Source organism: Anabrus simplex, chromosome 4 (assembly GCF_040414725.1).
Source record: "Anabrus simplex isolate iqAnaSimp1 chromosome 4, ASM4041472v1, whole genome shotgun sequence".
In the NCBI taxonomy this organism is placed as follows: Eukaryota; Metazoa; Arthropoda; class Insecta; order Orthoptera; family Tettigoniidae; genus Anabrus; species Anabrus simplex.
Window position 1 is genome coordinate 331,597,241 of NC_090268.1, and position 24,391 is coordinate 331,621,631.

The window sequence follows — 24,391 nt, forward strand, 5'->3', positions numbered from 1 at the left end:
ATTAATCTGAACTTGCAATAGGCTCGATTCCCTGTATATCGGAAAATTTGTTCTCTCTTGTATCACTAGAATCCTCACTCAAATTACTTACAAATTTGTCACATTCCACGTCTAAAACACTTTTCACACGCGGTCTCTTTTATTTGGATATTAACACGACCGATGGTGGATAATACTTTTCGTGCAATGTAAACACTTGAAACAGACACACCGGCAAACTCGGATGTTAGTTTTGCGATACAGTAAAACCTTGTTAATTCGAAGTCGTTGGTAAGCAAAATTTGGATTTCGAATTACATGGTTCTGAATTAACCGCCAACTTGTACTTCAGAAATCCCAACCCTTGCCGCGTCACAAAATATTCTAAGACCCGTTACTGCATGCAATTAACATTGATTCACAGTTTAAACCTTTCATATGCCATGGAAAAGAACTATTTCCAAAATGTATCCAACAAAGTGCACTTACAGTATTCAAATACCATATTTACTCGTGTATTAGACCTCCACGCATATTAGACCCTCCATGGCTTTTCGAGACGAAGAAAATGAAAAAAATAAATCTCGCATATAAGACCCCTAAGGTAATTCATCAGAGAAGAACAACGATTCCGCTTCGAAACGGGTACAAGTCTTATTGCAGCTCTGATGACATCGCACAAATTTGTGAATAGTTTCGGACGTACGACCTACGCAATGAAAACGCGTCGAATCCATGCGGTACATGTGTGTTTCGTAGGTAAGAAATGTCCGCCTCCGTAGCGTAGGTCTACTGCAGCTCTGATGACGCCGCACATATAGGTGAATAGGCCTAGCTTCATGTCCAACCCGCGCATTGCAAGCACGCATCAGTCGAGATTCCCAGAACCGTACTGCCGGAGATTTACGAATGGCAGGGAGGTTGATATTTAAAGTTAAAAATTTCATTGTTCCGTATCGAAGAATATCACAATTAAAATTGAAATAATTGATGAGGAGATTCCACCTATTCAATACCAAAGAATAAGAAATGTAGTGTATTACATTCTCATTTAATAATACCGTATTTCACGGCATAATCATCGCCACCGCGTATTCGTCGCATCCTTTATTTTCAATACAAAAATCGGACTTTAAACCTTTAATTACATAATCGTCGCACGTCCAAATTTTGTTCACTAATCTGGTTAAAAGGTAAATGGAACTGCAACGTAAGTTGCACATGAATGCGCAATTTAAATACGTGTATGGTTTATGGGCAATTTGGCAACACAGTCACGTTTGCGACATGTTGCACAACGTATAAATAAATAATACCGGTATATGTACGACGCATGGATTACCGGTAGACTATCGGCAGTTTGACAACGTGGTCGCGAGACAGTGTACTATTTATTCACCACCTACATATTATGCTTACCGGTAGGCTATCGGCAGTTTGACAACGTGGTCGCGAGACAGTGTACTATTTATTCACCACCTACATATTATGAGTTCCCATTTGAAATACGTAAGGCTGTAAGTTATCGCTTATCGGCAACGTCGCCAGGAAATACCGGCTAGGTAGGTTGAATGGACCTCGAACCAGCCCTCAGATACAGGTAAAATTCCCTGACCCGGCCGTGAATTGAACCCGAGGCCTCCGTGTAAGAGGCAAACACGCTACCCCTACACCATGGGGCCGGCTCCTGTGTTATTGCGCACGAAGTGAAATCCAAGACGATAACGCAGATTTCCACGGAATTATTCAGCCGAATTATTTACGATGTCTCAGTTGTCATCGCTAGACTCTTATCTTACTACTACGTCATAAGTGTCCGGGCATGGGATGAAAACTTTTATCCAAGCAGTCAAGATAATTATTATCCAATGCTATTAAAGTTTTATTTTATAAACTCGTCAGTAATGTAATGTAAAATCATCAATAACTGGGAAGAAATATTAACCTAATTACCGTATGTTTAAAAGAAATTGAAAAAAATGAATGTATGTTACTGACGTCTCGGAATACAGTCAACTATACAGTAGATCTACACCGTGCTAGCTAGAGCTCCGGTTTGCGAGCTTTGCGCAACCGCAGTAGTGTGTCGCAACCAACGAGCTAAACTGATAAATTGTTGCATGCTTCCTTGCTGCCTAACAGTATTGGCTGCTCTGGAATGGACAGATCACAGATGCATTTATTTGTTTCAGATTTACGTGATTACTGTAGACATGTGTGCGTGAGAATTTAAGTTTTTAATTTGTGTTTTGGGTGTTTGCAGAAATAATTTGTTTTAATAGTGAACAATTACGGAAAGTCATTTATATCGCAAAACATTAACGTGTGAAGCATTTATAAGCGATTATGGGTAAATATAGAAACTATTCTGCGGGCTTCAAGCTAAGCGTAATTGCCTTCGCTGAACAGCACGGGAACAGAGCTGCAGAAAGAAAATTTTCTGTGAGTGAAAAGTTGGTGCGTGACTGGCCGCGTTTAGAGGTCCTAAAACAGGGAAGTTTCCTATAATTGACGAAGAAGTGTTTAGGTACGTCAGTGAAATACGTAACAATGGCTGCAGTGTATCATATGAAATGTTACAAATTAAGGGACAGGAGGTAGCGCGCAAACACAACATACCGGTAACTCAGTTTAAGGCGACTCGTGGGTGGATTAAGGGGTTCATGCGACGACACAATCTGTCAGTGCGAAGGAGAACAACACTAAGCCAAAAGTTGCCTGCTGATTACACGGACAAGATTGTAAATTTTCACCGATGTGTCATACGTTTGCGCAAGGAAACTTCGTACTTGCTTTCTCAAATCGGTAATACCGATCGGACTCCAATCTTTTTTTGATATGCCTCGCAACAGCACTATTGCGCTAAAAGGATCACGGAGTGTATTAATGAAAACCAGCGGTAGTGAGAAGTTGCGATGCACGGCAATGCTAACCATTACAGCTGACGGGAGAAAGTTGCCGCCTTACATCATTTTCAAGAGGAAAACGATGCCTAAGAATATACCGTTTCCCCGTGGAATTCATGTACGAGTGCAACCAAAGGGTTGGATGGACGTAGAATTCATGCTGGACTGGGTTAAAACTGTGTGGAATAGAAGACCTGGTGCACTACTAAAACAACCAGCTCTGCTTGTTTTAGATAGTTTCCGAGGTCACCTCGTGAACGAAGTGAAGCAAATTCTCACTACAAATAAGACACGACAGATAGTCATTCCTGGTGGCCTAACATCTGCTTTGCAGCCACTAGACGTATGTGTTAATAAACCCTTTAAAGACCACTTACGTCGATTTTACAACGAGTGGATGATGAGCGGCGATCAGCAATTGACGCCCGCCGAAATATCAGGCGTCCACCCTTGGACTTGTTATGCTCGTGGGTGAAGAAGAGTTGGGATCTTATACCACCTGAACTAGTCTCCAAGAGCTTCAAAAGGACTGGGATTTCGAATGCATTAGACGGTTCCGAAGATGACGCAGTGTGGCAGGGAGACGAAGAATCTGATACTGGTATTAACAGAGGCGAGGACGGCGCATCAGATAGCGAAACCTGCGATAGCGACACCGAAGATTTGGAATAAATTGCGTACCGGTAAGTCCGCATTTCACAACAAAGCGATAATTTTTTGCAAGTGTAATATTTTAACTTTCTCAAATTAATGACAAATTAACTTAATACGTTCATTTTTATTTTCAGGTTGGAAAAACGTTCGCCGAATTGTTGCGAAAAATTATGAATTTTGTTTTAGACTATTTTAATTATTTTGATGTATAAACGCGAGTATTACGTGCATCTTAAATTTGTATCAAATGCAATTTAATTATAAATACATTTTTTGAGTAATACAAATACTGGTATTAAATATTCATCGTATAATGGTCGCACCCTACAATCTTTTTCGAAAATTTTGGTATAAAAAGTGCGACGATTATGCCGTGAAATACGGTAATTAGAAATGGTACCGGTTTCGACCCTAGTTCAGGTCATCATTAGCCGATTAAGAAATGGAAAATAATGCATAGGATCAGTAGAAGAGGCAATATGAAAAGGAAATGAACGGGGGTAGACACTGTAAAACTTAGAAGAAGTAAAATACAAGTCATTCAAAAGAAAAACAGTGCGCAATTCTCTTAGCGGCAGCAAGGCAAACGCAGCGCTAGGCAAAGTCCCACAATGATTACGAATAGCAGAGAACTGTTCAAAGCCAGTTATTTAAACACTGTCAGGCACAAAGTCACATCACAATCGAACACATACAAAGGTTCATATTCGTGTAGGAGTTGAAGACGAGCAGATTCATTGAAGCAACCTGCCAGCCCCCGGTGATCAGCGCGACACATTCAATATCAGGCACTCTGGTTTCAAACGCCAAAGTAAAATGGAGAATAGCTTGACGATTCAGTTATTTTCTTTGGTTGCGGGAAAGTAAGTATATAGATAAATATAATAAATGAGTAAGTAATAGAATATTTGAAGAAACTGATCTGATTATGTTAAGGTATAGGATACCATATCAGCTTCTGCTGTGTAGTTCTTGTAATCATGGAATGGTATACACTTCATTTGAACTATCAGCAGGAGTAGAAAAAAGTTTCAGCTTAGCATACTTCGAAAATATACACAGTACACACAGACATTGCCAGAGGTTGCAGAAAAGTGAGAAAACCGGGCAAGTTGGCCGTGCGGTTAGGAGAGTGCAGCTTTGAACTCGCATCCAGGAAATAGTGGGTTTGAACCCCACTGTCGGCAGCCATGAAGATGGTTTTCCGTGGTTTCCCGTTTCCACGCCACGCCAGGCAAATGCTGGGGCTGTACCTTAACGCCACAGTTGCTTCCTTCCCATTCCTAGGCCTTTCCTGTCCCATCATCGCCATAAGACCTATCTGTGTCGGTGCGACGTAAAGCAACAAGCAAAAAAAAAAGTTAGAAAAGTGCCCAATGAATTTTAACGAGATATTTGACTGCAACTCATTCACTAGACACTACACCATCTGATGTATTTCAGTTCCTGCACTGTTCTACACTGTTCTAAAGAAAGAAAAATCGCTAGATTATTTCAGTGATTTCACTTCTTTATCTCCATGCTAACCCTGTCCAACACAGATTTCAAAACTGATAGAAAATTGAATGAAAGTCATGGAAAAAACATATGGAGGACAATGGTACTTAAAGATTTCTTTCCTATATACACTACTACATCAAGTCCTCACAAAAGTAAAGATTTGCTGCTATACTGACTTGAATGCCTTTTTGTTGAATCATCAGGCTTCATTTCTCCACCACATACTGGATTTACTTCTGATGATCTACTAAAAACAATGAGGTTCCAATGTACTATAATAGCCTATGTTATACTGAGAAGAATGTATACGTACATGATCCATGATGGGTGAAATTGCTGCACTGTTAACAGGTCTATCCGTTTTATAAGTCTTCAGACACATCAGTGAATCGATGTCAAAGAGTTTGGCAGTATGATCCTTGGATGCAGTAATGAACATGGTACCATATTTATTTAGTTGCATGTCATTTATTGATTTCTTGTGATCATTATTGGAAGCCAGTTTTTTGCCAACCTGAAAATGAATATACAACAGTTAATTTTTCTTCGCAATTAAGATACCTAATAACAGGCAATAACATTATATATATATTTATATACACACATGAGGAATATGCAATTAAAAAAATGCACCCTAAGCCAAAGACACCCTGCACATAAAATTCAGCTTATTTAAGGAAAAGTAACAGCAGATATTAAATATTCTTTTCATTCAATATAAAACACAAATTATACAAAGACAAACTAATCGTAGTGATACTTATTTTACTGTAATAGTCATCAGAATTACAGTATACCGGTACATCAAAATGGCATATCCTCAATTCAATTTTGCTAGTTTCATTGAAAATCAGGATACTCATTTTTCCTCAAAATGCTTTACTACTGAGCATTTCCTTGCTATAATACCAATGCTATTTTTCCAGTTATGAACACACATAATTAAAATGCCATTTTGTATTTCCAGAACATGGTTTCCTTGTTACCTACTAACACACATCTTTTAAAACTTTTCTCTAAATGCTGCAGATGTAAGTCTACGACATGAAAACCCCGGTTGAGATCTACTTCAAGCCTACACATGCAGTTTTGTTAGTTCATTTGGTCATAAGCAATGAGTAGGGAAGAGACTGAGCGAGTTAAAGGGCATTTATGAACATGCTCTGCTCTCTACCTTCCACATTGCCAGCAATTCCAACAGCTTAATAGGTCAAGCATCTTTGTGTAGTAAGATTGCAGTCCAACTCCACCCCCATTATTTTACCCAGAGCTCATACTAGCCAAACCGCCATACTAGCCATGCGTCTTGGTAGGTGTGCTATTTAGCAACTGATGAGCCCAACTTAGCACACTGCGACGAAACACTGGCAACCAGGAATGAGTTAGCTGGAAAATTTATAATGTCCAATAATGGACCAACTATATTGGTGTTATAAATTTACTCATTCGGAACAAATATTTCAGGTTCCCTACGGGAATCAACATCTTTTATCAAACCATCTTAGTCGGCTCTTCTCTATTCTATCATTCATTTTTTCTACTCCAATTTCTTCCTGGATTTTCTCATTTCTCATTTTGTCCAAGTTTCTGCTCTGTAAGTTGTTACAGGTACATAATACATCTTGTACATGGGTTCCTTTGCTTCCATTGTCACATCTTTGTCCCATACATGTTTCTTACACTATGATAGAAACAGCTTCCAGCTTGAATCCTCATACTAATCTCAGTATCCAGTCAAGCATTCTCCATGAATTCACTCCCCAGGTATTTCAACGTCTCCACAACTTCCAGGGACTTGTCTGAAAGTCTAACCTGACTTTTCCCTTCTTTGTCCCTTTTAATCATAACAAGAGTTTTACTCTTTTCTACACTTATTTTCAATCCACATTCTTCGATCTTCCCATTCACTACATCCAACTGTTCTTGAACATTCATGTGCTCTTCTCCCCAAATCACAATATCATCTGCAAAAAACATGATGTTCATTTCTCCTCCTCCATATGTCATCCATTACTATTGTAAACAGGATTGGCGATAGAACACTTCCCTGTCTCAGCCTGCTAGTGATTTTGAACCAACTTGTCCTGCCAACTTGTGTTTGCACGCAACTAAAACATTCCTTGTACATTGCCATGATCATTTTTAGTAATCCCTGTCCAATTTGTTTTAGCACCAGACTGTCCCAAACTTTATTCCTGGGGACACTGTCATATGCCTTTTCAATGTCAATGAATGTCATCACCATATCATCCCCATACTCCTATTGCTTTTCTATTAGTTGTCTCATTATAGAGCAAAATACACTCAACCATTGCTGGTAGCAGATATTGATATTATTCAAAGGGTTAAACCATGAAACTCGTCTAATCAGATCAGATACTATCTAGCATGTATCACAGATGCCCAAGCATCTCCAATGCTATAATATTAATCATTTCTGACATTACAACATTTAATGAAGTATTCATATAACACTGAAAAATATCTATTACCACAAAATGTAACTACAGCAACATAAAAAGTAAAAATTCAGTTGGAAGTCAATGGTCTCACCCTGATATCCCACTGATTCAGTTCCCCATCTTCATGGCCTGTGACCACAAACTCGTCTAAAGTTCCCCAAACCAATGATGTTATTTTTGCGCCAGGAATGGGAATCCGCATGATTGGAGCTGCACTACCTACAAAACAAGAAAGAAAATTCTATACCCAATACATTCAATGATTTAAACATGTACAACAATATGAAAATATGTCTCAAATCAGATACTATCTAGCACACATCATAGATGCATTAATGCTTCACATGCCCAAAAATATCCATCATTTTTGAAATCCTATCTGCAGATCAAATCTGCAACTTGAAATATGAAGTAAACGTAAGTTCTAAAAATCTCAATTCCTAACATGATTTAAATAGAAATGTGTCACATACTGTACAAAGGTTTTCTTGTTTTCACATTACAACTAGTAAATTCATAGAATTCATTACACGGTACAAAATAACCCCTATTAGCAGAGTATGACTACTTTCATCATTTAATACAAAAGCTGCTTTTTAATTAAGGACCGGTTATCCATATCTTTTAGTTCTTTTGAATGTGCACCGATTTCAGACATCCCTTGCACACAAACACACAACTGTTGCCACTGAACTGAAAAGTGCAAAGTGAAAAGGTGCAAAGTTCGTTCGTGGAACAGGCCCCTGGTATAATGAGGAAGGAGATGCATTACTGGACAACATCGCCACGGGGGATGAGACATGGGTGTCCATGTGACCAGTGAATCCAAGCAACAACCAATGGAGTGCCAACACATCTCCGACGAAAGTTAATTTTTTTGCTTTATGTCACACCGACACAGATAGGTCTTCTGGCGACAATGGGATAGGAAAGGCCTAGGAGTAGGAGTGAAACAGTCATGGCCTTAACCCTTAGCGGACAAATTTTTTGCTGGTGCAGTCCTGCATTAGTCGTATTTTTTCTTAAAAAAGCTGCATATTTACAATGAAGATACAATGTCTCACTCACAACATTATGAATTAATTTATCACTCTAGATACGCACTATAAGCAATAAACATGTAGTTGAAAGACAGTTTGCCCCTTTTCTACTTATATTTCTTCTCCATGTGGTACTTCTCGAAGCATTCATTTGTATTTCTTCTCTAGCATAGCGGTTAGTCTCATCAACAATTTGTTGTACCAATTCTTCCGAAACAAATAGTGTAAACAATTCAACGAGAGTAAATGGTTTCTTACTTGCGGAAGATGAGAAACCACTAATAAAAATGCGTGGTTTCTGTACAAAGTTCGGATCAGCTGGGCGATAAACTCTCCGACCATTGTCTGGTTCACTACTATTTGTATCGCTTTCAACTACTTCCATTTCTCTAGAATTGTCATAATCGCTCTCAGAAACATCGAACTCCCTGTCCATAACTGATAATTCGTCATCACTGCTGTCAATTTCACGTAAGAAACGAGGTACATCAGACGAAGTAGCACTACCCTGTCTGCACGCCGCCATTTTCACAGCTGACTAATGTAAACAACAGCTCGTTCTTTATTCACCTGTAAAACTCGTAAAATAAAGTTTTTACGCATCTAGAAGGCTGTGACATTCCCAAAGTTTCTATACAATAACTATAGATAGCAGCAGCACGCATAATTGCTTCACACGCGTATATAGTTATCACGGAAACAGCCGCCGGGTATATCCCGACATACGTCCAGAACAGGAAACTGGGATGTCGGGAAATGCCCGACAGTCGTCCGCTAAGGGTTAATTAAGGTACAGCATTTGCCTGGTATGAAAATGGGAAACCACAGAAAACCATCTTCAGGGCTGCCGACAGTGGGGTTCGAACCCACTATTTCCCAGATGCAAGTACACAGCTGTGCACCCCTAACCGCATGGCCAACTCGCCCGGTAAAGTTAATTTTAAGCTGACTTTCTCAACTTGCAAGATTGTGGCAACTGTGTTTTGGGGGACAGGCGTGGTGTTCTGTTAGTGAACTTAACACCACCAAGGACAACATTAAGTGCAGTTCCATACTGTGCAGCCTTAAACTTTACTAAGATTCACATTTTCAGTAAAAAAAAAAGTATTTCTTTATAGAAATAATATTAAAATTATAAGTCAACACAGAGTGCAAACATGAAATTTATCAAGTGTAACTTGTGCGACCTTGATGAAACTTCGCTGTGCAATCCAGAATAAATGCTGTAGCCTTCTGTCTGCCAGAGTTTCACAATAACACAATACATGAACTAACTCTGCAGCTCGAACGCAAGCCCATACTGAATCATTTGGCTAGCAGCAATTTGATCAACTCCCATAGTCCTGACATTGCAGCTAGCGACTACCATCCCTTCCTTCATCAGAAAAGGCTCCTTGCCAGTCAACATTTCCACAACAACGAAGAAGTGAAAACAACAGTTCAGCCATGCCTCTTATTGCAGATGACAGACATCTATGGTGAGGGTTTACAAAAACTTATCATGATATGAAAAAAATGTTTAACAAGATATTGAGACAATGAGGAAAAGTAGCTGAATGTGTATAGAACCAGATAAAACATAAATTGCCCAAAAATATTCAGTAGTTTTTATTTTATTATAGCCAGCCTGGTGGTCATGATTGTTAAGGCATCAAGTCTTTATGGAATGACACCGTGGTTAGCCGGTTCGAGTCCCGTAGGTGGAAAACATTCAACATCAGACTCATCCGTCGGAGGGTAACATTAAGCCTCGGCAGACTCCTTGTTACATGTTATAAACCTCATTTTAGGTCCGTATTGAAAATTTACAGTTCAACAACAAGAAAGGTGTTTTAATTTGTTCCACCTATTCAATACTTTTATTTTCACTTATAGTGGTGACATAAGTAGACTCTTAGTTAAATGGGACATGTTTTGCCCTCAATTAAGGGCATCTTCATCCTAAAAACAATCATCAAGAATACAACTAATATTAAAAGTGAAAGCTAAAAGTTTAGCCAGTTATTAAAATTCAGAACATAAAAATGTGAAAAATGATACTTTTACATCTGGAACACCTTGGGGTAGAATCAGTAGAAACACACTTAATTTTAAAATGCCACATCGGCTGAGGAACGGGCTGAAGTAGGTGCACGACTTACGACTGACGATACAAGACGGACTACACAAGACTGCCTATGCAAGACTGACAGGAGATAGAGGGAAGGCTGCGGCTGGGGGTGGGCTAGAGGGGAGTAGCCAATGCGGTGCTTTATTGAACCACATGACTTATGACGTATACAACGCTCAAGCCTGCGCTGGTAATACACTATTACAGCTGTTTGTACTCGCAAGGTTACATTCGTATTTTCTAGAAATAATATGAACATTTAACTGAATATATTACATTCCTTCCTCCTTAAGTTTTTCAACAACAACAAAACATAGGTAATACCATACACTTGATTGGAGGACACAAAACACACCAATATATGCCACATACAAAAAGTGATTATATAATGAAACCAACAACCATACAATTGAAAACTCAAATTAACATATACCTTGCTATACAGTACTATACAAAAATACAAAAGAGTGAGTAGGTCACTCTACTCTGGATTGAATCTTACAATAGGTTTCCTATCTCGAAGTGGATAACGTCTCGTTGCGGCAGGTGACGTAACAGTTAGCTGTGCGGGTTGCAGAGATCGTCTGCTAGCTGCTACTGGGCTTTGACACGGTAATGAGACAGGTTGTGAAGGGGGAGAGGAGCGAGAAGTAGGGGAACTTTGTTGACACTCAGAGGCTGGTGAAAGCAGAGGAGCAGATCGTGAGGGAAGGTCAACTAACTGTGACGTTCCTCGCTCAGAGCTAACAACAACTGGGCCTGACTGTAATCCTACTAGCTGGTCTACATGTCTTTTCCAAGTCAATCCAGACTCGAGTTGAATCAAATATGTAACTGGGCCTAGTCTATGCATGATTCTACCTTCTACCCATTTATCTCTTCCTCTGTAGTCTTTAGCTAACACTGGTTGTCCTATAATTAATTGCCTAGTGTGACTACCTCTTGCATTAGTTATTTGTACGTCCTGTTTATTTACTACAGATTTCTGCAAATTAGGTCTGATTAAATCCAATCTAGTTCTCAAAGGACGATTAAACATAAGTTTAGCAGGAGTTTCATTAGTAGTGTTATGTACAGTGTTACGATAAGCTATTAAAAATCTACTTAAAGCTAAATTTACATCTTCATGTTCAAAAATTGCACATTTTAAGCGTTTTTTTACAATTTTAACTGCGTTCTCAGCCTGTCCATTAGAAACTGGATGATATGGTGCTATCAAGGTTTGCCTTATCCCGTTTTAACTTCAAAAATCTAGAAAATTCATCAGAAGAAAAGGGAGGGCCATTATCACTGATAATGAGTTTAGGAAGACCAAATCTACAAAACATAGGACGTAATTTCTCAATGACTTGCTTAGCTGAAGTTGAGTTAACTGTTTCAATTTCCAACCATTTGCTATAAGCGTCCATCACAATCAAATACATTTTGCCTTTAAAAGGACCTAAGAAATCTACATGAAGTCTTTGCCATACATTAGGTGGAAATTCCCATACATGGAGTGAACTTCTATTAGGACTGTCTCTCTGGGCAAGACACGCTGAGCAACTGCTAGCTACGGTTTCGATGTCCTGATCAATTGAAGGCCACCATAAGTACGATCTAGCTAATAATTTCATTTTAACTACTCCAAGGTGTCCACTGTGTAATTCATTTAACAAGGACTTTCTTAAGGACCTTGGAATTAAAACTCTGTAGCCCCACATCAAAACTCCTTGTTCTACAGTTAGTTCAGCTTGCCTTTTAACAAAGTGGCTTAAAGTTGGATCTGGCGTAGTAGGCCATCCATACTATAGTGTATTTAAAAATAATACAGTGAGTGCGCTAGTAACAACAGCGTAACAACACAGAGATGTATACTCTCTGGAGAGAACAGCTGTTCTTCTCATTGGAACATTCTTTGTAGTGAATAGTTATGCAATGCTGTGACAAATGTATTTTCCTAATAAAGTAATGTTAAGTACTGGATAAGTATATTTAGTAGCGTGTTCAGAACATAACACATACAACACATAACCAAGGATTTTGTTTAACTCCTGATCTTTTTGAGTTTCAATACGTATATCATTAAAGTTAATGGGAACATCAGATTCCATTATGCATTGTAAATAACTACCTATGTACTCCACACTAACATCAACGTCCTCGATCTGACTGGCTGATACAGGTAGCCTAGATAATCCATCTGCATTGCCATGGCATTGAGATTTGACATACTGAATGTCATAGTCATAACCTGATAGAAACAATGCATAGCGTTGTAATCTACCTGCTGCAAAGGCTGGTAAACCTTTTTTAGGGCCAAAAATTGTTGTTTTTTTTTCCTTTTTTCTAGGGGCTTTACGTCACACCGACACAGATAGGTCTTATGGCGACGATGGGATAGGAAAGGCCTAGGAGTTGGAAGGAAGCGGCCGTGGCCTTCATTAAGGTACAGCCCCAGCATTTGCCTGTTGTGAAAATGGGAAACCACGGAAAACCATCTTCAGGGCTGCCGATAGTGGGATTCAAACCTACTATCTCCCGGATGCAAGTTCAGAGCCGCACGCTTCTACGCGCACGGCCAACTCGCCCGGTCAAAAATTGTTAGAAGCTGTTTATGATCTGTACACAGAGTAAAATGTCTTCCCCATAAATATTGATTAAACTTCTTTACACCATACACAATGCTCAGGGCTTCTTTATCAATTTGGGAGTAGTTTCTTTCAGCTGAGTTTAAGACTCTACTTGCAAAAGAAAGTGGTCTCTCCGTACCATCTTTTTCTATTATACTTAAAACACTTGCAATGCCATAAGGTGATGCGTCACATGACAACTTGAGTGGTAAGTTAGGGTTGTAATGTGCTAGTACCTGAGCTGAAACTAATTTTTCTTTGACTAATTCAAAAGATTTTTGACAAGCTGAATTCCAGTGAAAAGCTGTATCTTTTCTAAGTAGCTGGTACAAAGGTGTAAGAATAGTAGCTACATTAGGAATAAATTTAGCATAGTAGTTCACAAGACCAAGAAATCCTTTAAGCTGTGTAACATCTTTAGGAACTGGAGCTTCAACAACTGCTCTGACCTTATCACTGGCCGTAGCTAAACCATCTTTACTTATGACATAGCCTAAATATTCTAGACTGTCACAGAAAAACTTGCACTTATCTTTACCAACAGTCAAACTAAGACTACTTAGGCGTTTACACACTTCTCGTAACCTTGACAAATGTTCTGCTGTATTTGCTCCTGTCACAATAATATCATCAAGAAATGAGGCCACACCAGGTATACCGTGTAGTATTTGTTCAATAACTCTTTGAAAAATACCCGGTGCTGACGAGATTCCATAACAAAGACGGTTGTAAGCAAATAACCCTTTGTGGGTACTTATAGTACATAGCTTTTTACTTTCTTCCACTAACAACAACTGCATGTAAGCTGATGACAGATCCATTTTAGAAAACTTATCCCCTTTTTGTAAGACAACAAAGATGTCTTCAATTCTAGGCAGTGGGTGTCTATCTACTTCTAGAAAGGGGTTTAAAGTGACCTTAAAATCTCCGCAAATACGGATTTTACCATTCTTTTTTAATACCGGCACAATCGGAGTGGCCCATTCACTTGAGGATACTGGGGAAAGAAATTCCTCATCCACTAAACTTTGCAATTCTTGTTCAACCTTTTCTCTTAAAGAATAAGGTATTGACCTAGGTTTGTGGTACTTAGGTAAATGCATTTGGCTTAAGGTTTAGTTTTACTGGATCTCCTTTAAAACAGCCTAATTTACTAGTAAATACCTCTGGAAATTCCTTAAATAAGTCTTGTACTAATTTAGACTCTGCATTGGTTTTTACATTCGATAAGTTTACATTATTTACACTGCTGGGAATGCTTATAACAACTTGGAGCTCTTTAATCCAATCACGCCCCATAAGAGGATTACACCCATTACTAATAACATACAGTTTTAAACTCTTTTCCAGGGACTGATATTGAACATTTACTTCTAACTTCCCAACAGGCTTGATTTTCTCGTGGGTGTAAGAATTTAAAACTAAGGCTGTGGGAATCAATTGTACGTGACTTAAGTTAGCCTTGTAAAAATTTTCAAAAAACAACAGATACACAAGCACCAGTCTACTTCAAAATTAACTGGCTTTCCTTCAACAATCAAATTTACTCTAATAGGCTCAACTTTTGTTATGTTACCTAACTGAGGTTGATTGATTTGATCATTTTCATCACACTGAAAAATGTTACAAATATCATACACCTCATCACACAATTTTTCGTGACTAACAACAGGTTTATGTAAGTCTATATAATGCTGGTTAGGTTTAAGTTTGTTTCCCTGCGGATTCTTACTACCCTTAGAAAATGAAGAATTGTTTGTAGGCATGTTTGGTTTTACATGAAATTGAGACTTGCTCTTATGTTTTGACTTGCACACCCTCTCTAAGTGACCCTTCTTTCGACAAAAATGACAAACATATTCCCGATAACGGCACTTGGCAGTAGTATGACCACCTTTATAACCACAACAAAAACACTGAGGCACTTTCACAACACGCAATGACACATGAGGTACATTGGAGCTCGGAGAATGTCGTGTTGAAAACTGCTGCAGGCGGGGTGTGGGGTGGTAGGCCAAGGATACTGCGTCCTTGTTGGTCGCTTCCAACGATAACGCCAGCTGTTCCGCCTTCTGGAATGTGAGATTCTCCTCCGACAGTAGTTGTTTCTTGATAGATTTGTTACGGATGCCACTGACTAATCTGTACCGGAGATAATCAGGAAGTTTGTCTTCGAACTCGCAATACTTGGATAACTGCTTAAGTTGAACAATATATTCGGATACAGTCTTATGTTCCAATTGATCCCGTCTGCTGAATTTATATCTTTCCACAATAAAGGAAGGTTTAGGATGAAGATGGTCTTGGACAATTTGAACTATGGCTTCAAAGGGTTTTTGAGAAGGTTTATCAGGTCTGATTAAATCTTTCAACAAATTGTAGGTTTTAACACCGACCACTGTCAAAAAAGTGCTAACTTTTTTAGCATCTGGAATATCATTGCACTGGACGTAAAGTTCAAAGCGTTCCACGTAGGTTGACCAAGTTTCTTCTGAACTGGCAAAGGGTCCAATATTACCAATTAAGGACATGGCGTGATAGAAGTGAGCTAAAGTCGAAAAGGCAGCGAAAAAACTGTTGTTCAAAGGCATGGAGTGAAAGACATACCCAATATTACGTCGTGAGAAGAATGTTCGAGAGAACAGAGTGCACTATGTTGAGTCATGTAGTGTGGAACGGACCAGAATGTTCTGTCGCCATGAGGAAGCGCTGGAACGTGATGAATATTATAATTTACCTCGTCGCCAATTTTTACATCTGAAACACCTTGGGGTAAACAATCAGTAGAAACACAATTTTAAAATGCCACATCGGCTGAGGAACGAACTGAAGTAGGTACACGACTTACAACTGACAATACAAGACGGACTACACAAGACTGCCTATGCAAGACTGACAGGAGATAGAGGGAAGGCTGTGGCTGGGGGTGGGCTAGAGGGGAGTAGCCAATGCGGTGCTTTATTGAACCACATGACTTACGACGTATACAACGCTCCAGCCTGCGCTGGTAATACACTATTACAGCTGTTTGTACTCGCAAGGTTACATTCTTCGTATTTGCTAGAAATAATATGAACACTTAACTGAATATATTACAGATACAATATATAACGATGCTAATGGAAAACTGTCTATGATTAAACTAGAATCTTGTCGGAGACTAAAACTTCTTCCATTAAAATTCTAATGAAAAACATACATACATACATACATACATACATTATCATTATAGACTGTTATGCCTTTCAGCGTTCAGTCTGCAAGCTTCTGTGAATTTACTAAACGTCGCCACAATCCTCGATTGCAACTAGTGTTGTGGCCTCATTTAGTTCTATACCTCTTATCTTTAAATCGTTAGAAACCGAGTCTAACCATCGTCGTCTTGGTCTACCCCTACTTCTCTTACCCTCCATAGCAGAGTCCATTATTCTCCTAGGTAACCTATCCTCCTCCATTCGCCTTACATGACCCCATCACCGAAGCCGGTTTATGCGTACAGCTTCATCCATCGAGTTCATTCCGAAATTAGCCTTTATATCTTCATTCCGAGTGCCCTCCTGCCATTGTTCCCACCTGTTTGTACCAGCAATCATTCTTGCTACTTTCATATCTGTTACTTCTAACTTATGAATAAGATATCCTGAGTCCACCCAGCTTTCGCTCCCGTAAAGCAAAGTTGGTCTGAAAACAGACCGATGTAAAGATAGTTTCGTCTGGGAGCTGACTTCCTTCTTACAGAATACAGTCGATCGCAGCTGCGAGCTCACTGCATTAGCTTTACGGCACCTTGATTCAATCTCACTTACTATATTACCATCCTGGGAGAACACACAACCTAAATACTTGAAATTATCGACCTGTTCTAGCTTTGTATCACCAATCTGACATTCAATTCTGTTGAATTTCTTACCTACTGACATCAATTTAGTCTTCGAGAGGCTAATTTTCGTACCATACTCATTGCACCTATTTTCAAGTTCCACGATATTAGACTGTAGGCTTTCGGCACAATCTGACATTAAGACCAAGTCGTCAGCATAGGCCAGACTGCTTACTACATTTCCACCTAATTGAATCTCTCCCTGCCATTTTATACCTTTCAGCAGATGATCCATGTAAACTACAAACAGCAAAGGTGAAAGATTACAGCCTTGTCTAACCCCTGTAAGTACCCTGAACCAAGAACTCATTCTGCCATCAATTCTCACTGAAGCCCAATTGTCAACATAAATGCCTTTGATTGCTTTTAATAATCTGCCTTTAATTCCATAGTCCCCCAGTATGGCGAACATCTTTTCCCTCGGTACCCTGTCATATGCTTTTTCTAGATCTACGAAACATAAACACAACTGCCTATTCCTCTCGTAGCATTTTTCAATTACCTGGCGCATACTGAAAATATGATCCTGACAGCCTCTCTGTGGTCTGAAACCACACTGGTTTTCATCCAACTTCCTTTCAACGACTGATCGCACCCTCCCTTCCAAGATGCCAGTGAATACTTTGCCTGGTATACTAATCAGTGAGATACCTCGATAGTTGTTGCAATCCTTCCTGTTCCCTTGCTTATAGATAGGGGCAATTACTGCTTTTGCCCAATCTGAAGGTACCTTACCAACACTCCACGCTAATTTTACTACTCTATGAAGCCATTTCATCCCTGCCTTCCCACTATACTTCACCATTTCAGGTCTAATTTCATCTATTCCTGCTGCTTTATGACAATGGAGTTTATTTACCATCCTTTCCACTTCCTCAAGCATAATTTCACCAACATCATTTTCCTCCTCCCCATGAGCTTGGCTGTTTGCAACACCACCATGATGATTTCCTTTTACATTGAGAAGATGTTCAAAATATTCCCTCCACCTCTCCAGTGATTCCCTGGGATCTATTATGAGTTCACCTGAATTACTCAAAACACTGTTCATTTCCGTTTTCCCTCCCTTCCTAAGATTCTTTATTACTGTCCAGAAAGGTTTCCCTGCTGCTTGACCTAGCCTTTCCAGGTTGTTACCAAAATCTTAGCACCGGTAGGTATTTACCTTACTTACAATTTTTCAACGGATGCTTCTGTCTCACTTTATGCTGACGAACTTTATCAGCAGCCTTGGAAAGATTGTATTTATGACAATCATGCTTATGCTTGTGTTCACGCCCTCATGTCATTGGCTTTATATTATTACCACTTTGGTTTTCCACTAATATTTTAAATGAACTGTTTTTAATTAGAATTTTAATGGAAGAAGTTTTAGTCTCCGACAAGATTATAGTTTAATCATAGACAGTTTTCCATTAGCATCTTTATATATTGTATCATTTTTCACATTTTTATGTTCTGAATTTTAATAACTGGCTAACCTTTTAGCTTTCACTTTTAATATTAGTTGTATTCTTGATGATTGTTTTTAGGCTGAAGATGCCCTTAATTGAGGGCGAAACATGTCCCATTTAACTAAGAGTCTATTTATGTAACCACTATAAGTGAAAATAAAAGTATTGAATAGGTGGAACAAATTAAAACACCTTTATTGTTGTTGAAGACTCCTTGTTATTCGACAGGAGTAGACTAAGTGCCAACACCAGGTTTTACCCTTTCCCAACCTCATTATCATCTCACACCTAGACACGCAGGTCACCCATGGGTGTCAAATAGAAAGACCTGCACCAAACGAGGTGAATATAACTTCGGACACTCCTAGCACTAAAAGCCATATGCTAAAAAAAATTGAATCGAGAAACAGTCCTTAATTAAAAAGTGCGCAGAGGCCTCTACTACATGCACTAGCACGCATCTTGGTACGTGTGCTGGTTACCAGCTTAGGAGCCCAAACTGGCACACTGGGGCGAAACACTGGCATACATACATACATACATACGTCTTCATAGTTTTCACTGTACCAGCGGATACACAGAATAAAATGCCGTAGTGTCGGAAAAAATCTTATCTAGTGTTTCCATAGCTAGAGTCATGCACGGGTGCGGATATCCACTAAGTTAGTGTCTTGGCGGATACAAACTGTACGGCAGTGCAGATAATTTTGCTGATAATTTCTAAATAATGAGGTTTATTTATTTTCACTCAGGTATACTCTTATTTTTGCTTATGGGTAGGTGACCCTTGACATTGGTATGGGAGAATAGTGATATACAGTATACAGAGCTTTGAGTCCAAAAAGCCGTAAAACTGACGTAAACCTAACTGGCTCCCGCCCGCAATTATTGGAAGGAAGCAACAAAAGTCAATACGTTGGTAGTTGTCACAAGAGAAAACTCCTGACAAACCTGTGACTGTGGCGGTCCAGTGCCAGCTGTCAGGCCTATTGTATTATGTTAACAGATCTATCCGTTCCAATACCTTGGGTGTAATATACTGTAGTTAAATATTTACAATATCCGCAGATGTGGATAACCATTCGCGGGTGCGGATATTATTTTGTGTATCCGCGCAGGGCTCTATCCATAGTCCCGTTGGATAGTTTTTATTCATGCATTTAGTAGTACGTTTTCGGCTGAACTAATGTTCTTTTTCCTTGTCCTCTGCAGAAACATCTTAACGAGGTTTATCTGTATTGCTTCTCACTGGAATCTTCAACGTCTGTAAATGTAGCATTTTGGGAAAACTGAATTACCACTGTTTCTAAATCCAGTTTAACAATTCTTAGTCAGTTTCTGAATAATGACCAGATTTTAAGCCCTAAAGTAGGAAAGGAGAATCTCTACAAAGTCTCTAATGGTAACAGAATTGGGTAGCCTGATTTTGCAATGCGTAGTAATATGATTATCAATAGCAATGAGAAAAATGGATTAATAAATCTGAGGAAAAACAAAATCAGGAGTTTTGATCATTTTATACGAGTGAAAGATATAAAGACAGTGGGAAATTTTGGGTTCAATATGCGGCCACGTGTTGAATGTGTAAGTCATCTGTTAGCACTGACGCAAGTGTAATAGACTAATACAACTTGGAAACAATATGCTTTAACCCATGGGTAAATAATACAAATACTGTTATTATTTTTTTAATTATTATTACTACTACTTGTGAGGTATGGCTATGAAGTATTTACATACATTTAGTATTATTATTTACGTAGTTATGTCCGGACTTTATTTGGTATAAATCACAATCATCGTATTATTTGTGAGGTTATATCATGAAACATCTGCTGTATGTATGAGTTTAGTTAATGTAAGCACATGGAATTAATAGTATATAATTTATTATTACCTGCAAATATGATATATATAATCCAATGTAACAATGTGCAACACACTGTAATAAGTCCAGAACAATGCTATGTGCAACCAGAAGTATGTAGAAAGTTCCTTACATTGTAACTCGGCTATTGGAAACTCTCAAATTTACGAGAAAATATGTAACGTATATAAAGAGGCAGTTTTGATGGTAGAGTGGAGTTGTTTCGATGGGACTTGTGTGGAAGTCGTGTTGGCGAATGTTTGAAGTCAGGTATGTGAATTGGTTTTGTTGGGTTGGTAGTTGACATGCATATGTTGCAGTCTCTTCTTATTCTTTCGTAGTAGTGTTTTGTTTATGATGGCAGCTTATTTATTTGCGTGCGTATAATGTGTAAATAAGTTGTAAATAAAATAGAGTATACAACTGACAGCATTTTGTGGGCGTCTTTGTGGATACATCAACATGATCACTTTGTAATAGATCAAATTGAGTAGTGCAACCAGGTATGAGAGGTAAAAATGATCAAAAAGGAACACTATTTCTTTGGTATCATTCATAACATGATGTAAGCATGTGATTTACAGGGCAAGGTCATCAAGATGGAGAGATGGAGCCGATCGGTGTTCTGATCTAATTTACACATGTCATTGTTTATTTGGTAATGATGTCCATTTCCAAGGTTGATTTCATCAATATATATATTTTATTTCTTTGCACGATATAGACGTAGTAAGATTTTCATATAGATCTTGAGGCCAAGCTGTGGACCGTTGACTATATCTTTACAGTCTTCTTATTTCGGGTCTGTTAGCATTGTACATAATGATTTTTTTTTGTCACTCCCTTCAAGTTGCGGATTGAATTGTTTAACATGTTGTAAATATGCTTAACAAGAAACTTTTAGCCGATTCATCCGTTATTCCTAGTGATCACACAACATCAAGTGATATAATGAATACAATTGCTCTTATCGACATTTGAAGGTGCTGTTGCAGTTTCTGCAATAAGTGCAGATCAAGACCACTTATTAACTCATTAGAAATAAAGGCTGTAGTAAATTATTGCTTAATTTTAATACTAGGTACAGAAATTAAATAATAATGCAATACTTCAAGATACAGCAGTATCACATTTCCGAGGGCAGGTTATAATATATTCTCACATCTGGTTGAAATTTAGAAAGGCTGTTCCCACATAACTTTATAGCAAAAGTGCAATTGTTGCTCTACTGGGGTTTGAAACATGTTTTCATAATACATGCACGATTAAATTAGGTGATTCTGTTTGAGTAATAAAACTGAAACGTTTGTCGTAGAAGCCTACCATTACAATTTTTAAGAATAAAATTGATCATGCACATTCACACAGTATTACAATTAGGAAATTACTAAAGAGTAAGCCGCAGTATGGAAATCATCCACAAAATTGTAACTTTTGATCGAATTGCAATTTCATGTGTATTTTAATGCTTTTTTGGTCTTTAAAGACTATTACAAAAATTGCACAATGACAATTCATTATAGCAAGTAAACTTTTCCAAATCATGAATTCTCGTTATAATGGACTTCTACAGTACCATAGCTTATACTCTTCAGGATGTTTGATGGTGAAGTAAGCGTACCAAGAACAGTCATTGTATTGTTTCATGATTCCTCAAGATTGAATTAAAAAATTAATCCATCAATGTCTACATTATTTACTTGATAAACAAAATTAAAGGGATCACTGGAAAAAAAAAAAAAAAAAAAAAAAAAAAGCCACCATCCAAGATGATAATGCACTAACTTAACTTACCAACAGATTCATCAGCATTTCTGACATCAATAATGAACATCTCACACTGGTGTCCATACTGTTTGTCAGTTGAATATACTGCCATATTAGCGCTGTAACTGAACAAGCATGTTCGAACTGATGAATTAGCGCCAACTTTTCCTATCTCTTTCCCTGTAGGAATAAAGAAAACAAAATATCACATTTAAATCATTAAAAGAACTTAGAAATTTAAAATTATATAGAAAACATTTTAAGTGATTTACAGCGTAGGAATCAGACATGGATTAACAAAAATGAAATCCTACGTTAATATGACTATGGTTTTTGAACAGTTACAATTCTGGAAACTGCATGACAGGGTGGTTTTCAGGCATAATGAGAAAAATAACACCAAGAGCTTCCAACAGGAAAGTCACAATTTAAGAACAGTAAATTCTCACCAAGAATGATGATACAGATAAGAATTGAAATGCACTGTATGAAGATGAATTAACTGTAGGTAATAAAAAGGCAGCATCAAAGGCAGAGAAGGTGGGCTTTGGTACAGCAGAGACTGCAGATGTGACATCAGTTGTCACATCTGCGATGTTCTCCGTGTTAAGAGCAGCCTGAAGAAACGGTGGCAGCAGCTGTAAAAATGACTCAGACTGGCAACTACATAACAGCCTATACTGATGATGGTATGGAAAAGATCAGAGTGTTACCATGCAGGATTCAAAGTTCTCTATATGCTGGGGGAACTGTAAAAAGTAGGCAACCAGTAACAGACACCATAAAGAAGGGAACAAGTCTGACTGGGAAAGCTGAAGAGATTACTGATTTTATGGAGGAAGAGGATGTAGCGATAATGGAACTGATTGAAATAAAGTGTAAGGGGAGAGGAAGAAAGAAAATGAAGGGATACATACTATATTGGAGCAATGACGGCAAGAATTGGAGTGGGAGTGATGATTAAAGGAACCCCTGAGGAGTATGTATCCCAGACCGGAGGTTACACTGCATCCACAGACCAACTGACCTCTGGTTAAAGTGGTCCCCTTTCTACCAAGTGCTGTCTCTTCGGATGACAGATGAGTGGTTCTGGGTGCAGGGCACCCTTTTTCCCTTGCAGTGGGAAACTACCCCTAAAGGCAGAAGAGCCATTAAATGGCCAATGGGAAACTTCTCCATAACAGATCCCTAAAGATATCCCAAGAAGAGCATGGTATGGTATGGCTCTCCATGTAAAAGGTTCTGGAAGTAAAACCCTCTTAGAATCTCCATGAGGGTATTACATTAAGATTTACTAACAATGGGAAGAAGAAGGGTGGAGGAAGACTGAAGAAGAGAGGAAGCTAAGAATTGGTATGTGAAATGTCCTCATTCTACTACAAGCAGGAAAACTGGAAGGTGGAAAACAGGAGATGAAGAAGTTCTGGCTGGATGTACTTGGAATGGGCAAGATGAGATAGGGTGGAAATAGAGAGCTGGAAAGTAGAGATCATTATGTTTTACTCAGGAAAACAGGGAAGAAGTAATAGCGCATGAATATTGTTATGGCACGATTAAAAAAATCAATTAGTGAAAGTGGGGTATATTGATGATAGACTGATGATACGATTGAAAGGGAAACAGAATGATCTGGTACACGTGTTATTGTCACAAGGGTTTGGAATGTTGTGGTGGGTGAAGGAAGAGAAGGGACAGTCGGGAATTTTGAACTAGACACAAAGTTAATTTTTGTACAGATCTAGTAACTGGCAACACCTTAATTGAGAACCACAAATGACACTACACATGGATATTGAGACTAACAAAGAGGTATCAAATAGATTACATCCTGGTGCAGAGTAGATACAGGAACTGTCTGAAGAGTACCAAAGCTTACCTAGGAGTAGATATAGATTCTGCTCACAACCTGGCAGTGGAGTTCAAGAGTGAAGTTAGAGAAAGTGAAGAGAGGAAAACCAAGAGAGAAATCTGATTTGGAAATACTGGAAGAGAAAGAAAAAAGTACAGAATTGGAAGAAAGTTTTATGATAAAATGGAACAGGAGCAGATATATAAAGTGTGGAAATAAAGGGTGAAAATGAGGGGGAAGTCTAATGGAAGCAGCAAAAGAAGTAACTGAAGTTAGAAAGTGCAAACAAATTTAAAAATAGGTCATGGAAA

At 38.5% G+C, this 24,391-nt stretch overlaps 1 protein-coding gene across 1 annotated transcript in view; it reads right to left on the reverse strand.

Moving 5' to 3' along the window:
* eIF3i (eukaryotic translation initiation factor 3 subunit i) overlaps window positions 1-24,391 on the reverse strand; it is a 44,133-nt gene that overhangs the window by 3,073 nt on the left and 16,669 nt on the right. The window contains exons 3-5 of the mRNA XM_067146521.1: window positions 22,259-22,411; window positions 7,593-7,720; window positions 5,353-5,553 (exon numbers count right to left, since the gene is read on the reverse strand). Of these exons, the coding sequence (XP_067002622.1) occupies window positions 5,353-5,553; window positions 7,593-7,720; window positions 22,259-22,411 (482 nt within the window). The remainder of the gene's footprint in view (window positions 1-5,352; window positions 5,554-7,592; window positions 7,721-22,258; window positions 22,412-24,391) is intronic.